At 41.9% G+C, this 16,661-nt stretch overlaps 1 protein-coding gene across 2 annotated transcripts in view; it reads right to left on the bottom strand.

Moving 5' to 3' along the window:
* GTSF1 (gametocyte specific factor 1) overlaps positions 1 to 11,838 on the bottom strand; it is a 34,604-nt gene extending 22,766 nt beyond the window's left edge. Inside the window, exons 1-2 of one of the 2 annotated variants that reach the window (XM_058426823.1) lie at positions 11,722 to 11,774; positions 6,503 to 6,567 (exon numbers count right to left, since the gene is read on the bottom strand). In XM_058426823.1, the coding sequence (XP_058282806.1) occupies positions 6,503 to 6,509 (7 nt within the window). In that variant the 5' untranslated portion in view covers positions 6,510 to 6,567; positions 11,722 to 11,774. Of the gene's footprint in view, positions 1 to 6,502; positions 6,568 to 11,721 lie in introns of both variants that reach the window. The other variant, XM_058426827.1, reaches the window with a different exon arrangement.
* Between the last annotated feature and the right edge of the window lie 4,823 nt (positions 11,839 to 16,661).

Below are 16,661 nucleotides of genomic sequence, written 5' to 3'. Positions count from 1 at the left end.
TTTCCCCTCCCTCCCTCCCTCTCCTTCCTTCCTTCCTTCCTTCCTTCCTTCCTTCCTTTCTCCCCTTTCCCTTCCCTTTCCCTTTCTTTTTTTCTTGTCTCCACAGGGTTTTGCCATGTTGCCCAGGCTGGTCCCGAACTCTTGAGCTCAAGGCATTCCCCTGCCTTGGCCCCCCGAAGTGCTGACATTAAAGGCAGAAGCCACCGTGCCCAGCCCCAAATCCTTATATTTTCTTGTAATCTTCCTCCACCCTCCTATCCTCCCAGCACTGAAACTGTCCCTGACACCAGTAGCTCTTAAAGTGTGGTGCGTAGACCAGCAGCATCGGCATCACCTGGGATTTGAGGAAATGCACATTTTGGGCCCCATTACAGACCAACTGAATCAGAAACTCTGGGGGCTGAGGTGCCCTACAGTCTGTTTTAATAAGCCCTACAAATAATTTTAATATCCAATAAAGTTTGAGAACTATTACCCTATACTATAGTTGTCAACATTGTTCCCCAATAATGGACCATGGCCACTACAGTTTTTTTTTTTAATTGAGGTGATTGGCAGATAAATTACATATATTTAAGGTGTACAACATGGTGTTTTGATCCAAGTATACCTTTTGTAATGATTTCCACAATTGAACTAATTAACAAATCTATTGTCTGACACAGTTATCTTTTTTTGTGTGTGTGGTGAGAATGCTTAAGATCTATTCCCTTAGGAAATTTCAAGTATGTAATACATTATTATTAACTATAGTTACCATGCAGTACATTAGGTCTTTAGAACTTATTCATCTTAAACTGAATATTTGTACCTTTTCACCAACATCTATCTCCGTATTTCCCCCAATACACTACAGTTCTTAAGTAGTAACATAGTAGATACTTGATTATTTGACTTGAGAACAGGTATATTTTTTCAGGTGCTGCAGCAACTATATGACATCATCTATCTTGTGAAGAGCATAGGGGAAAAAGAGACTAAAATAATTAGGTTTTTTTGAGCCTGTTTTGTACTGCAGCTACTTGGAAAGACAGAGCAAAAAGGCCTATAAAGTATGGACCAACCACAGGATAGATAAAGATGTGGAACCAGTGGGATATGTTTTGGTGCATATTTTGGTGCATATCTGGGACATGAGTAATGGGCCTTAGCAATTTTTTCCCTTGTAGTTCATACTATGAGTGTAAGGGTTTAAATCTTAAAACCTAATTTTAGGGGATAAACTTTAAAGCCGGAAATTCTTTACTATTCCAGAAATATAACTTAAATTGCCATTTTTTTTGAGACAGGGTCACACTGTGTTGCCCAGCAGTGGCCAATCTCAGCTCACTGCAGCCTCAACTTTCTGAGCTCCATCGATCCTCCCACCTCAGTCTCTTGAGTAGCTGGGACCACAGGCACTCGCCACCATACCTGGCTAATTTTAAATTTTTTTGTTAGAGATGGAGTCTTGCCATGTTGCCTAGGCTGGTCTTGAACTCCTGGGCTCAAGGAACACTCATGCCTTGGCCTCCCAAAGTGCTGCGATTACGGGCATGAGCCACCGTGCCTGGCCTTAAATTACCTTAATAGAACTTATTATTTTATTTTATTTTGAGACAGGGTCTTGCTCTGTCCTTGAGGCTGCTGGAGTGCAGTGGCGTTAACACAGTTCACTGCAGCCTTGACCTCCTGGGTTCAAGTGATCCTCCTTCCTCAGCCTCCTGAGTAGGTGGGGCCATAGGTACATGCTACCATGCTGAGCTAATAGAACTTTTTTAGAGAAGAGAAACTGGTTACCAAAGTTTTTGAAAGGTTGATTTATTCTGATAGAAATATTTAGCCCAGGTTGGGTGGCAGTGGCTCACCCCTGTAATTCCAACACTTAGGGAAGCACAGGTGGGAGGATAGCTTGTGCCCAGGAGTTTGAAACCTGCCTGGACAACATAGCAAGACCTTGCAGTATTCTCCACAAGAAGTAAAGAAAAAAAGACAGAAAAGAGAGAAATATTTAGCTCGGACTACTGAGTCTTTTTTTATCCCATTGAGAAAATATAGATTCTCCACATTCAGCAATCTTGCTTGTAGGTACAGGATGACTACATAGTCAAGATCATACCTATCTTAAAGTGTCCTATAGCTTAACAATAATAAAGTGGAATGAAAGGTTATTTGGAGACATGAGCCTCCTGTTATGGGAACATGGGGGAATAGTTTAGGCTTTGGGAATTCTAGGAAGGCTTTGAGGTAATTACTTTTAAACTCTACTAAAAAAAAATGCATGTGCTTTTATTTTTTTTCCATAAGTTTATTTGGTCTTTCTTGAAGCTTTGACCAAATGTTATGTTAGAAGCCACAAAGTGATGTTTTAACTTCTATTATGCTTTCTTCCGAAGGCCTCAGAATTTCTTAAAGATTTGAGTAGTTCTGGCACCCGTATTTTGAATGACACAGTTGCCTAATAAATGATGTTTTTTTCTCTTAAGACTAGGGTGGCCAACCTGATTAGTCTGGTTGTCCCAGTATCATTATTTTTATTTTTTTTGAGATGGAGTCTTGCTCTGTCACCCAGGCTGGAGTGCAGTAGTGTGATCTTGGCTCACTGCAACCTCTGCCTCCTAGGTTCAAGCAGTTCTCCTGCCTCAGCCTCCAGAGTAGCTGGGATTATAGGCACACACCACCACACCTGGCTAATTTCTTAATTTTTTGTAGAGACAGGGTTTTGCCGTGTTGGCCAGGCTGGTCTCGAACTCCTGATCGCAGGTGATCCACCCTCCTTGGCCTCCCAAAGTACTGGGATTACAGGCAGGATAATTATTGATAGTGAGCCCTTTCATACTCAAAAGTATCCTCGTTTGGAAAAACAACATCATTGTGGTCACGTCAAATAAGACTGTATGGCCTTTTAAGGGAAGATTCTCTATACGTAAAATATGATAAAGAAAGACATTTGATGGGCCAGGTGCGGTGGCTCACGCCTGTAATCCCAGCCCTTTGGGAGGCTGAGGTGGGCAGATCACGAGGTCAGGAGTTCGAGACCAGCCTGACTAACATGGTAAAACCCAGTCTCTACTAAAAATACAAAAATTAGCCAGGCATGGTGACGCGTGCTTGTGATCCCAGCTACTTTGGAGGCTGAGGCACGAGAATCGCTTCAACCCGGGAGGTGGAGGTTGCAGTGAGCCGAGATTGCGCCATTGTACTCCAGCTTCGGCAACAGAGTGACACTCCATCTCAAAAAAAAAAAAAAAAGAAAGACATTTGATGATATTGGGTCGTTATTCTTAGGGAACTTTTTTTTTGTTTTTATAATGTGGTGTCGATATACCAAAGGATAATTTTAAAAACTGAAAATATGTGTAAGGCCTTAGTCAGGAGATGAAAGTAGGCCAGGTACAGTGGCTCGTGCCTGTAATCCCAGCACCCTGTCTCTACAAAAAATTAGCCTGGTGTGGTGGGGTGTGCCTGTAGTTCCAGCTACTCAGGAGGCTGAAGTGGAAGAATTACTTGAGCCCAGGAGGTGAAGTTGAAGTGAGCTGAGATTGCCCCATTGCACTTTTGCCTAGGTGACAGGTAAAGACCTGACTAAAAAAAAAAGAAAAAATTATAAAGTAAGAAGATTATTCTAGAAATAGCCTCCTAAGGGCATAAAATATTCAGCTGACTATAACTTCCTTTAATTGTAAATCTAAATACACCTGAAACAATCACTAAACTAAGCAAAAAAACCGTATCATTATTTTAAAAGGCTTAGCTAGCTCCAATAAAAAAACAATTATGGCTTCAGAGATTTTGGCCTGTCATAAATTGGGTCTTTTAAGCATTAAGTTTAAGCATCAAGTATTTCAATATCTACTAGATGCACAGCAGCAGACTAGTGATGTAACAAGTACAAAGCAACACACGATTCTGACTTCCCTCGTGAGGGTTTGTGGTATGGTTGAGGTTGGAGAAAATTGTCTATATTTAACTGCCATGATAGAAATCACTAAAGAAGATAGGGAAGGTTTAAATGAGGTGAGGAATAAGAGCTGGATTAAAAAAAAAAAAAGCTAGAACAGGAATTTAAACGATTGAAGGGCATGGGGTGACATTTAAAAATGAGCAGTGACAAAGAATAAGGCATATTTAAGATGGGTGTAAGTTGCCTGTTACAGAGTTAGGAAGGTACATTTAGAGCCATGTTCCAGACTCAGCTTTCTATAAAACGCTATCCTTTAAGCGTGGAAAGTTTTGTGTAGAGAACTGATTGAAGAATAATCTGACAGTCATATAGTAAGTGACTTGAAGAAAAAGCAATTGAAAGATGAAGAACCTCATTATGGAATAGCATTATAGCCCACATGACAAGATTTCCCCTACTAATAACAGAAATAGGCAAATAAGCCTTCCAGACTTTTGGTTGGCAAATGAAAATATAAAAACAAGGAAGAATTTAAAAAATCAAATGAAGCTTGTCATAGAAATTAAAATTTTTTAAAAATTTTAAACATTTTTTAGAGGCAGGGTCTCTGTCTATTGCCCAGATTGGAGTACAGTGTTACTGCAGCCTTGAACTCCTAGACTAAAGTGATTCTCCCACCTCAGCCTCTGGAGTAGCTGGGACTACAGGTGTGTGCCACCTTGCCTGGCTGATTTTTAAATTATTTTTATTTTTGTAGAGACAGAGTCTTGCTATGTTGGCCAGGCTGGTCTTGAACTCCTGCCCTCAAGTGATCCTCCCACTTTGGCGTCCCAAGGTGTTGGGATTACAGGCATGAGCCACGGCACCTGGCCAGGAAAAATATTCTTTATTTAAATAAATAAAATCGTGTTAAGATGCCAACAGTACCAAGAGTTGTTACCTAAAACATGCTAGTTAAGATTTCCCTGAAGTTTAAAAAAAACCTCAAAAATAAATATTTTGTCTGCTGGCTATTTAATCTACAACTTCTACATCACTTTTTCTGATTTGCGGGGGGAAAGAGAAGACTGAGGTAGTGTCATTTTGATGGCAAGTGTTTTTTTTGTGTGTATTTTTCTGAAATGAGGTTTCACTCTGTCACCTAGGCTGGAGTACAGTGGCATGAACACAGTTCACTGCAGCCTCAACCTCCTGGGCTCAAGCGATCCTCCTGCCTCAGCCTCTTGTGGGACCACAGGCCTGGCTATTACCCTGTCTGGCTGATTTTTTGATTTTTTTGTGGAGACAGAGGTCTCACGTTGTTGCCCAGGCTGATTTTGAACTCTTGGGCTCATGCAGTCCTCCTGCCTCAGCCTCCCAAAGTGCTGGGATTACAGGCCTGAGCCACTATGCCCAGCTGCAAGTGTTTTTGTGGAAGATCTAAGCTTGATGTGTGTTGGTTAGTAGCATTTCAAATAGATCCCTAGACAGCCCTTTCTCCTAAGACTAATTTAAAGCCATCAGGACTTTCCCTGCATTCTGTTGTAGGTGAAATAGGAAACTGAAATAGAAAATATGGTTTAATTTTTTTAAGATGAAAAGTTTGTCTAAGAATCTTTAAAGGCTTAGGATACATTAGTGATATTAGTTAAAACTATGACATCAGTTTTTTAAAAAAAATTATTTTATCTTTTCTCCAGGACTTGTTTTTAGGACGTTTATCACCCATGGCCTCTTTTTTTCCTTAGGTCTCTTGAGTCGTTGTAGGTGATGACTATAAGAGGAAAATTAGTTGGAATCCAGTACTGGAGAATTAATCTAGATAATCAATTATAGGAGATTAAAGTTACTCTATCAAATGTAATTGATATTACTAAATGTCAGAGTAGAAATCATTGATTTTTTTTTTTTTTTGCTTACTTCTGTTTTGTATAATTATTTTGCACTTTCCCATCTTCCTGTGATTGTGGCAGGTAACTCCATGAATGACTCCTATAACTCTTGGATGTGCCCTTCAAGCTTGTTTAGTTGGCAATCCTCACTTCCTTCATGTACAATATGCTTATTCTTTTCCCTTCACAGTTTTGGAAATTGGTCTTTCATTCTTTGAAAATCTTACACAGAATCAAGAATGTTGTGTATGCAAGTCCTTGATGGGATACAGTCTGAAGCGGAGCCCTTGAGAAGGAATGGAAGTACTCAGGGCTCACCAATACAGATCTTTTACATTCGTAATCGAAGCTTAGGCATCTGCTATGCCTAGGACCTGATGGCTGTCTCACTTTAAGAACCCAGGTTTAGGCCAGGTGCAGTAGCTCATGCCTGTAATCCCAGCACTTTGGGAGGCCGAGGTGGGCAGATAACCTAAGGTCAGGAGTTCAAGACCAGCCCGGCCAACATGGTGAAACCCTGTCTCTACTAAAAATACAAAAATTAACTGGGCATGGTGGCTGGTGCCTGTAATCCCAGCTACTTGGGAGGCTGAGGCAGGAGAATCGCTTGAACCCAGGAGGTGGAGGTTACAGTGAGCCGAGATCACGCCATTGCACTCTCTCTGTCTAAAAAAAAAAAAAAAAAAAAAATCCAGGTTTAAAGGTATTCTGCTCTCTCTTCCAACAATGAAAAGATGGCTTACCTTACCTTTCATAAACCAGCATTTTTGGAGCAAAAGTCTTAAGAAAAAAATGGCGTATGATGCATATTACCTAGAAAGAAGGAAGAAGTAACACAAGTACTTAGTATTTTTATATGTTTGTAGAGAAGGTTAGATGGTAGCAGAGATTTGAGTCTTCCTTCCATAGTTGTTGCTGAGGAGTGGGTGCTTTGCCACCTCCCTTACATTTAGTTATCGTCACATGACTAGTTTTGCCAATGGAACATGAATGAAAGTATTCTTTTCCAGGCTGAGGTGGTTGAAAGGCAGTTGCACCTTCTCCATTCCCTTTGTGGCAGCTTTGGAAGCCAAGTGTGGAAGGTGACACTCACAAGATGGAAAGAGCCTGTGTCCTCAAGTCACCACCACCCACTGAATACTTGTGTTGGGATTTATACAAGAAAACTTCTCTTGTTTTAAGCCATGATATTAACACAATTTGGAATTCATATATAGAAGCTAGCATTGCTCTAACCTACACGTGTATCTGTATTTAATATTAGTCACCCTTGTGAGGGTGATTGTGAGGCAGCCTTGTACAGATGAAGAATATGTGCTTAAGAAGTAACTTCCCTACTATGCAGCCATAAAAAGAATGAAATTATGTACTTTGCAGCAACATGTATGCAGCTAGAGGCCATCATTCAAAGGGAATTAGCACAGGAACAGAAAACCAAATACCACATGTTCTCATGTTTAAGTGGGAGCTAAACATTGAGTACACATGGACACAAAGATGAGAAAAATAGACACTGGGAACTAATATAGGGGGTCGGTTGGAAGGGAGGTGAGGGTTAGAAAACTATTGGGTACTGTGCTCATTTCCTGAGTGAGGGGATCATTCGTACACCAAACACCAGTGACACAAAATTCACCCATGTAACAAACCTGTACAGTGAACCTAAACCTAGACACTGAACCTTAAATAAAAGTCAAAAGGAAAAAAAAAGGGAAGTAACTTCCGTTAAGGTCAGAGCAGATAGTCAAACCTAGATCTGACTGAAGGCTAATGAGGTCTCCATTATAACATGCTGCATCTTAGAGAAAGAGATCACTGGAGATAAGACAAATCCCACCCTTTCGGATTACAAGTTTCAGTTTATACCAGTATTTTTTTTTATGGATAGGAAAGTGACCAGATATTGGTATGATAAGAAGAATCTTTTAAGTGTTCTAAATGATTTTAGATTTTAGTTAGATTCCTTTTTACTGGGTTGCCTCTCTAGAGACAGGTGATATTCTTAGATTTACTATTTTGATTGTTCTTGTGAAGGATTTTGTGGGAAGAATATTAAGACTTAAGTCTTCAGGGCTTTAGTACTTATTACTATGAAGGGCTTAGGGTCCAGGCCTTAATTCATGAGTATATTCACTGTTTCACCTTTGTTCACCTATATTCCAGACATCAGGGTCAGGAATCTGTCAGCATTAGAAAGCTTTTCATTTAGTCCTAAACTTGGAGAAATAACCTTTGGAAGATTAAACGGCTCTGAAATAAAGCAGACCACAAGTTATAGAAGTAGAGTAGGAACTTATTTTTGTTTTTTCTTCCTCTTGTTTGTAAGGCTTCCATAGCTATGCGATATTGGAGTGGGAAAGGAAGCGATAGAATTTTATGCCACTAATCTGCTCCCAAAATGAAAAACTTACCATCATCTACAGCAGTTCTGTTGACACAGCCTCATGTTCCTTGAGCCTTTTTTTTTTTTTTTTTTTTTGACACGGAGTCTTGCTCTGTCGCCCAGGCTGGAGTGCAGTGGCACGATCTCGGCTTACTGCAAGCTCTGCCTCCCGGGTTCAGGACATTCTCCTGCCTCAGCCTCCCAAGTAGCTGGGACTACAGGCGCCCGCCACCACGCCTGGCTAATTTTTTGTATTTTTTAGTAGAGATGGGGTTTCACCGTGTTAGCCAGGATGGTCTCTATCTCCTGACCTCGTGATCCGGCAGTCTCGGCCTCCCAAAGTGCTGGGATTACAGGCGTGAGCCATCGCGCCCAGCCTCCTTGAGCCATTTTATTGGGACCACATGGCTAGCATTATTTTTTCAGTTAGCCATCATTTTTAACTATCTTTGGATTTTTCTTTTTTTTCTTTTTTTTTTTTTTTGAGACAGAGTCTCGCTCTGTGTGGCCCAGGCTGGAGTGCAGTGGCGCAATCTCGGCTCACTGCAAGCTCCGCCTCCCGGGTTCAAGCAATTCTCCTGCCTCAGCCTCTCCGAGTAGCTGGGACTACAGGCGCCCGCCACCATGCCCGGCTAATTTTTTTGTATTTTTAGTAGAGACGGGGTTTCACCGTGGTCTCGATCTCCTGACCTCGTGATCCGCCCGCCTCGGCCTCCCAAAGTGCTGGGATTACAAGCGTGAGCCACCGCGCCCGGCCTCTTTGGATTTTTCTAGAAGGAAAAAGTTCTAGGTTTTTCCCTGTATTTCATCCTCCACCCCTTTCTGGAAATGCTGAAGAGATACCATGTTCCAACATTAAGAACTGCCAGGTGCTACATATGGTCAGAAGCTTGTTTATTTTTATTTATTTATTCATTTGAGATGGAGTCTTGCCCTGTCACCCAGGCTGGAGTGCAGTGGCGCAATCTCGGCTCACTGCAAGTTCCACCTCCCGGGTTCACGCCATTCTCCTGCCTCAGCCTCCCAAGTTGCTGGGACTCCAGGCGCCCGCCACCATGCCCGGGTAATTTTTTGTATTTTTTTTTTAGTAGAGACAGGGTTTCACCATGTTAGCTAGGATGGTCTCGATCTCCTGACCTGGTGATCCGCCCACCTCGGCCTCCCAAAGTGCTGGGATTACAGGCGTGAGACACAGTGCCTGGCCTATTTTTATTTTTTATTTTTAGAGATGAGGTCTTGCCATGTTGTCCAGGCTGGTCTTAAACTCCTGGCCTCAAGCAATCCTCCCACCTCGGCCTTCCAAGATGCTAGGATTACAGGTGTGACCCACTGCACGCAGCCTGATTTTTTTTTTTTTTTTAAACATTAACTTTTTATTTCTGAGGTTATTTTCTCCCTCTAGTGGCTTACAGTTCTTATCAGGAAAACTTACTCTTCTGCCTGACAGGTGGTACTGTAATCTGCTGGCTAGCCTCCTGCGGTTTGGGTCATAAGGACATATTTCTAAGGCTTCTGGCTCCATGAGGACTAAATGGCAGGAACCACAGGTTGTCAAAGAAAAAGACTGACATTTAAGATCAGGTAGTCTTGGCATAGACCTATTTTCTATTATCAAAACAAAAGTAGTATGAAAGATAGGAGTATCTCAAGTCTTACCTATGAAAGTTTCGAGTAACCAAAGCAATAGCCTAGCCAGTTAGATAGTAGGGGAAATTCACTGCTTCCATGCTTTGGAAGGCAAAAAATTAACATTTGAATATATCTTTAGTCTTATAAGTTGTGTTAGATAGAGTGCTTGTCTCTCAAATAAAGTATTAAACAGGCAAAGATCCTTGGAAAACTCATAGTCTGGAGTAAGAGGAATTTTTTTTTTTTTTTTTTTTTTAAGACTGTTTCGCTCTTGTTGGCCAGGCTGGAGTGCAATGGCATGATCTCGGCTCACCACAACCTCTGCCTCCCGGGTTGAAGCAATTCTCCTACCTCAGCCTCCCGAGTAGCTGGGATTACAGGCATGCGCCACGCCTGGCTAATTTTAAATTTTCATTAGAGACGGAGTTTCTCCATACTAGTCACGCTGGTCTTGAACTCCCGACCTCAGGTGATCTGCCTGCCTTGGCCTCCCAAAGTGTTGGGATTACAGGCATGAGCCACCGCGCCAAGCCGATGAAATTTAATACTGTAAGCTTGAGTGCTGGAGAAAGAAAGGCTGGGACAGCTGGTTGCTTTACTATTCAGCATTGGTCCCTCCATCCCTTCTCCAACTTACCTAAATTAAGCTCTTTGCCAGGGAAAGATGCTAATTGTCAGATAGGTCAGCATAGCCACTTTCGATAAAAAGGAATCTGAAGTACGAACAGTACAATGCTTAAGTTCAGGCTACTTTATAATTATAATAATTATTTTTTAGAGATGGGGCCAGGCTGGAGTGCAGTGGCTATTCACAGGTGTGATCATAGCACATGACAGCCTCAAACTCCTGGGCTCAAGCAATCCTCCTTCCTCAGCCTCCTGAGTGGCTGGGACTACAGGTACATGCCAACATGCCCATCTTGGGCTACTTTATAGTTACCTGAGAATGTCAGTCTCAAATTTCTAAAGTTGTAGGTATTAACATATGAAGACTCCTAGAAGTCATCCAAGAATATACCATCTCAAATCTGCTGCATTTTACTGCCAATATAAGGCCTACTTTCTTCCATGGCTAGCTGTCTTTAGCTATCCTAGCAGACTTTCATATTAAGGACTCTCAAGTTTCCAGGCAACAGCTACACCAAGATTTCCGCAAAGCATGGACAGTATAGTTTGATGGGGGAAAAATAAGATCAAGGCAGACTGGAATAAGCAGTAGGGATAGAAAAGTGCTTTAGAATAGTCCATTTCAATTCTGCTTTGCATCATGCCTAGGGCATAGATAAAGGGCACAGAGCTAGACTATTAAATGTCAGATTTTCCTGAGGGCATTTTGGTGACTAAATCCAGGGATTTAGACTCAGATACCTTTCAGGAATACAAGCCAGGGTAGTTGTTTAAAGCTTTCACTGCATATTAATGATTATATTAGAGCCATGAACCCTTATTATAAAGTGAATTGGCTCTCTGGAAAATAAAGGCTGCAGTATAATTCAATGTTGTATACAGCTATCTTTAGATTTTTAAAGATAATGGAAAAATATCTTCAATAACCCAAATGTAGTCTTCAGACAACCCCAAACTCTCATTTTGGCCAGCAGCCTAGAAAAGTATGAAGTTTGACCAGACTGATAAGGCTGGTCTTAATAAATGAAGACTGCTTTAGAATAGGTGGTGAGAATTGGTGACGCTGGGTTATTCACCTGATTATGGATAGCTGAATGGAAGCTAAGACCATTTCGTTTGATATATGTTAGACATGGCCAAAGTATTCCCAACCTTGGTGCCACCTTGACACTTAAACCTAGCCTAAAGGATCTCGAGACCTACCTTATTCTTGAAGCAGTGTCTGTCAAGAATCTGAAGGCAAGTGTGACTTGAAGGCAAAGATGATCCTTTGGTAAGACAAAAATAAGACAAATAGCTGAAGTTTGAGGAGAGGGAAAGCACAGTACCTTTTAGTCAGGTGATGTGAATCAACTTTCCATTCAAGCTACTCAATTCCTCTCTTCCCACCATACGTTCTATGATTTCTCAGAGGTTCGGAAATTTTTGATGTCATAGTTAAGTCTTAGAGAAATGGCTCTCAATCCTGATTGTTCATGAGAATCACTGAGTAGTTTTAAAGTGGCAGGTCCTTTGGTCCCACTCCAAAACTACTGGATCAGAATCTTCAAGAATGGGCTCTGGCTAACTGTGGCTTTAAGAGTGCCACAGGTCTGGCACAGTGACTCACACTTATAATTCTAGCACTTTGGGAGGCCGAGGTAGACAGATTGCTTGAGGCCAGAATTTTGAGACCAGCCTAGGTAACGTAGTGAGACCCCCATCTCTACAAAAACATTTAAAAAATTATCTTGGTGTGGTAGCGTGTGCCTGTAGTCCCAGCTACACGGGAGGCTGAGGCAGGAGGATCACTTGAGCCCAGGAGTTCAAAGCTGCAGTGAGCTATCATGACACAATTGCACTCCATCCTGAGCATCAGAGCAAGACTCTGTCTCTATTTAAAAAAAAAAAAAAAGGCTGGGCGCAGTGGCTCACGCCTGTAATCCCAGCACTTTGGGAGGCCGAGGCGGGCGGATCATGAGGTCAGGAGATCGAGACCATCCTGGCTAACATGGTGAAACCTCATCTCTAATAAAAATACAAAAAAATTAGCTGTGCGTGGTGGCGGGTGCCTGTAGTCCCAGCTGCTGGGGAGACTGAGGCAGGAGAATGGCGTGAACCTGGGAGGCAGAGCTTGTAGTGAGCCGAGATCGTGCCACTGCACTCCAGCCTGGGTGACAGAGTGAGACTCCGTCTCAAAAAAAAAAAAAAAAAGAAAGAGCTCTACAGGGGATTCTAATTTGCAGCTAGGGCTACCAGGCTGTACTTTGGGAATAATTAAGTACTTTTAGAAGGGTTCCTCCAGTTTATGGGAGAAACTGCTGAATGATCTTTTCAATAAGTTTCTCTAAAAACTACCAGTTGGCATAGTTACATTAAATTTTGTTTTTTGAGATGGAGTTTTGCTCTTGTTGTCCAAGCTGGGGTGCAATGGCATGGTCTCGGCTCACTGCAACCTTTGCCTTCCAGGTTCAAGCGATTCTCCTGCCTCAGCCTCCTGAGTAGCTGGGATTACAGGCATGCGCCACCATGCCTGGCTATTTTTTTGTATTTTTAGTAGAAATGAGGTTTCTCCATGTTAGCCAGCTGGTCTTGAACTCCTGACCTCACGTAATCCACCCACCTCGGCCTCCCAAAGTGCTGGGATTACAGGTGTGAGCCAAATTTTTTTTGGGACAGGGTTTTGCTTTGTCTCTCAGGCTGGAGTGCAATGGTGCAATCACAGCTCACTGTAGCCTCAACCTCCTGGGCTCAAGCAATCCTCCTGCCACAGCCTCCCGAGTAGCTGGGACTACAGGTGTGTGCCACCATGCCTGGCTAATTTATGTATTTTTTGTAGGGATGGAGATTCACTATGTTTCCCAGGTTGGTCTTGAACTCCTGGGCTCAAGCCATCTGCCTGCCTCAGCCTCCCAAAGTGCTGGGGTTATAGGTGTGAGCCACTGCGCCCGGCCTAGTTCCATTTTTAAACCTAGAGTTTTTCTTTGTAAGTGTCAAATAGAATCCACAGAAAGTGACAAAACAAGCTCACTACACACTCAAAGATCAAAAGACAAAGCAAAACCCTGTCCCAACTTTACTGTTGACATTCCTAATCCAATGTAGCAGGTCTTGAACCGAACCTTTACATATGCCATATTATTTCATCAGTTCCACAGTTGTATGAGGGATTACCACCGTTTTATAGATTAGGAAACAACTCAGTGGTGATAGATAGCTAAAGTTACAAAGCTAGTAAGTGTTTAGCATTATTAATATTAATCGAGGTAATACATGTTAGCTTGAGTGCTTATAGTACTTCAAATGCTTTGCATGTACAGAGTAAGTAACTAGGCTATAACTTTTAAAATATGCACAATAGCTCCGTGACATAGGAAGTATTATCGATATCATCTTTATTTTACAGACAGGATAAATAGGGTGTGAACTCAAGATATCTGGTTCTTGGTCATTAAATCATAAGGCTCAGCCCACTGTACTCAACTACACTTGAGTCAAATTCTGTCTGATAACAAAGTGTAGGCTTTTCCCATATACCAAGTGCAGGGGAATAAGTGTTTCCAGGTTTCAACAATCTTTTGGTTCAGCTGGCTGGGCAGTATTATATGAAATGGGCAGTTAAGGACAGAACCTGATTTAGATGTAAAGTATGTAGTATAGACCAAGTGTTGTGGGAGTTTGGCAAAACCTAGACTTGGCAATGTTGAGCTAGATCCTGAAGATTGACTAGGATTTGGGTAAGCAAGAAGGAAAGCATGCGTAAGTGAAGTCAGAGAGGCAGACATGAACATAGCACATTCACAGCAGGCTGAGAAGATGGTCCCCACCATGTTGGGGAGTATCTATTAAGGAGCAGAAAATGAGATTGGCCTGGGATGCAGAGTCTTCAGCCACACTTTCAGGATAAAGACAAGAAATTCAAGTGAGGTGGCTCACAAAAAATACAAAAATTAGCCAGACGTGGTGGCCTGCACCTGAAGTCCCAACTACTCAGGAGGCTGAAGTGAGAGGATCTCTTGAGCCTGGGAGGTCAAGGCTGCAGTGAGCCATGATAGCGCTACTGCACTCAAGCCTGGGCAACAGAGCGAGAGCTTGTCTCAGAAAAAAAAAAAAAAAAAAAAAAAAAAAGAATGCAAGTGAGAAAGAGCCGATAGAATTATACTAACCCCACGAAGACCGGTGCTATGCTGCTGCTAAGCTTCCTGGATGTTGGCCTCTTACTGCCTGCTCCATATTCTCCTTGGTAAAGGTAAAAGACCAGTAGAAATCCTACAAATTGCTTTAGTAAAACCTGGGTTTCTTTGATAACAGCAGGTGATTCAAATCTTCATGACCAAGCTCACATTACCTCGAGCCCATAGCTTTCTAGGGACCCAGTCTAGCAAATAGAATGGAAGGCAGATTCTATATTCCTAAAATGCAAATTCTACCTTAGAGGTATTTGAAATTTCATGCGTTAAGTGTTGCCATCTTGCTGCTTCTTTTAAAAATACATTCTCTTTGGAGCATGGATGTTAAGTTTCTTTTTAAAATTAAAAAACATTTAGATTCAGGTGATACACGTGCAGGTTTGTTACATGGGTATATTGTGTGATGCTGAGATTTGGGCTTCTAATGAACCCATCACCCATGCCCAAGTAGCGAACATAGTACTCAAGTTTCTTTTTCTTTCTTGCCTTTATTTATTTAGAGACAGAGTCTTGCTCTATTGACCAGGCTGGAGTGCGGTGTTGAACTCCTGGGCTCAAGCGACCCTCCCACCTCGGCCTCCTGAGGAGCTGGGACTACAGCCATGTACCACCACACCAGGCTAATTTGTTTTATTTTATCTGTAGAGGGGTGGGGGAAGGTCTCACAATGTTGCCCAGGCTGGTCTTGAACTCCTGGCTTCAAGCAATCCTTCTACCTTTGCCTCCCAAAGTGCTGGGATTCTAAGCATGAGCCACTTCACTTGGCCCCAGCTTCTTAAGTAATAATGCTGATCAGCCATGTCTCTCTTCTCCCACTCCCTAGAATTTACTGGGACAATGGGAACTCTGGATATGGAAAATGGGAATGATTGAAAACCCGAGAAAAGGAATTGGCAAGGTGGTGGAAATGAAGAGAACTCTTTTGGATTTATAATTTTTCCTAGGATCTTTCGCTTTGTGTCTTGAAAGAAAGTTGAAATAGAGTTGAAAATTTTCTTGAATTATGGAGTTAAGGCTCATTGGAATGGCAAGAATATTTTAATGCTGAAATTCATTCAAGTCTCTTAAGATTTAAGGGTGATTACTAATTTCCTCTTTTTAATCTTGATTAATTTGGTTCTTCTTCATGGGGCCTATTTCCTAATTTAGTCTTAATAATTCAACAAATAAACCAGCATATTTGTTGAGTGACTATTGTGTCCAAGAGGTATTGTTCTAGATCAGTGTTTTTCAGCATGGAATATTTGTACCAAAACCTCCTACAACAGTGCTTATATAAGTACAGACTTCTAGGCCCCACAACAGACTCGCCTACCTACCAATGCTAATCTCAGAGGACAGGGATTGATCTGTTTCTCAAGCATCCATAAATGCCATGGTACTAGAGCACTGGTTCTCAAACTTGAGTGTGCATTGGAATCACCTGGAGGGATTGTTAAAACACAGAGTGCCTGGACCCACCCCAGAATTTTGGATTCAGTGGTCTGGGGTGGGTCCTAAGAATTTGCATCTCTAACAAGTTTCCGGGTGATGCTGGATCACATTTTGAGAATTACTATGTACTTCTTGAGAATTACTTTGAGAATATTATGTACTGTAGAAGTACTATGCACAGTAGTAGAGCATTGTGAGAAATATAAAAAAGTATTAGAGGCCGGGCATGGTGGCTCATGCCTGTAATTCCAGTACTTTGGGAAGCTGTGGCGGGCGAGTCACCTGAGGTCAGGAGTTCGAGAGCAGCCTGGCCAACACGGTGAAACTCCGTCTCTACTAAAAATACAAAAATTAGCGAGGCGTGGTGGTGGGCGCCTGTAACCGCAGCTACTCTAGAGGCCGAGGCTGGAGAATTGCTTGAGCCTGGGAGGTGGAGGTTGTAGTGAGCAGAGATCATGCCATTGCACTCCAGCCTGGGCAACAAGAGTGGAACTCTGTTTCAAAAAAAAAAAAAAAAGAAAAAGAAAAAAAAGTATTGGATACAATTCCTGTCACTAAGGAGCTTATGCTGTAGTTGGGGGAGATACAACGTACACTATAAACATATAACAAGGAATATATGTATTTGACAATATAAAATATAATACAATATAATATTTGACATT

This window comes from Hylobates moloch, unplaced genomic scaffold, assembly GCF_009828535.3.
Source record: "Hylobates moloch isolate HMO894 unplaced genomic scaffold, HMol_V3 SCAFFOLD_13, whole genome shotgun sequence".
NCBI classification, from domain to species: domain Eukaryota; kingdom Metazoa; phylum Chordata; class Mammalia; order Primates; family Hylobatidae; genus Hylobates; species Hylobates moloch.
This window is presented reverse-complemented; position numbering and strand designations above follow the sequence as displayed.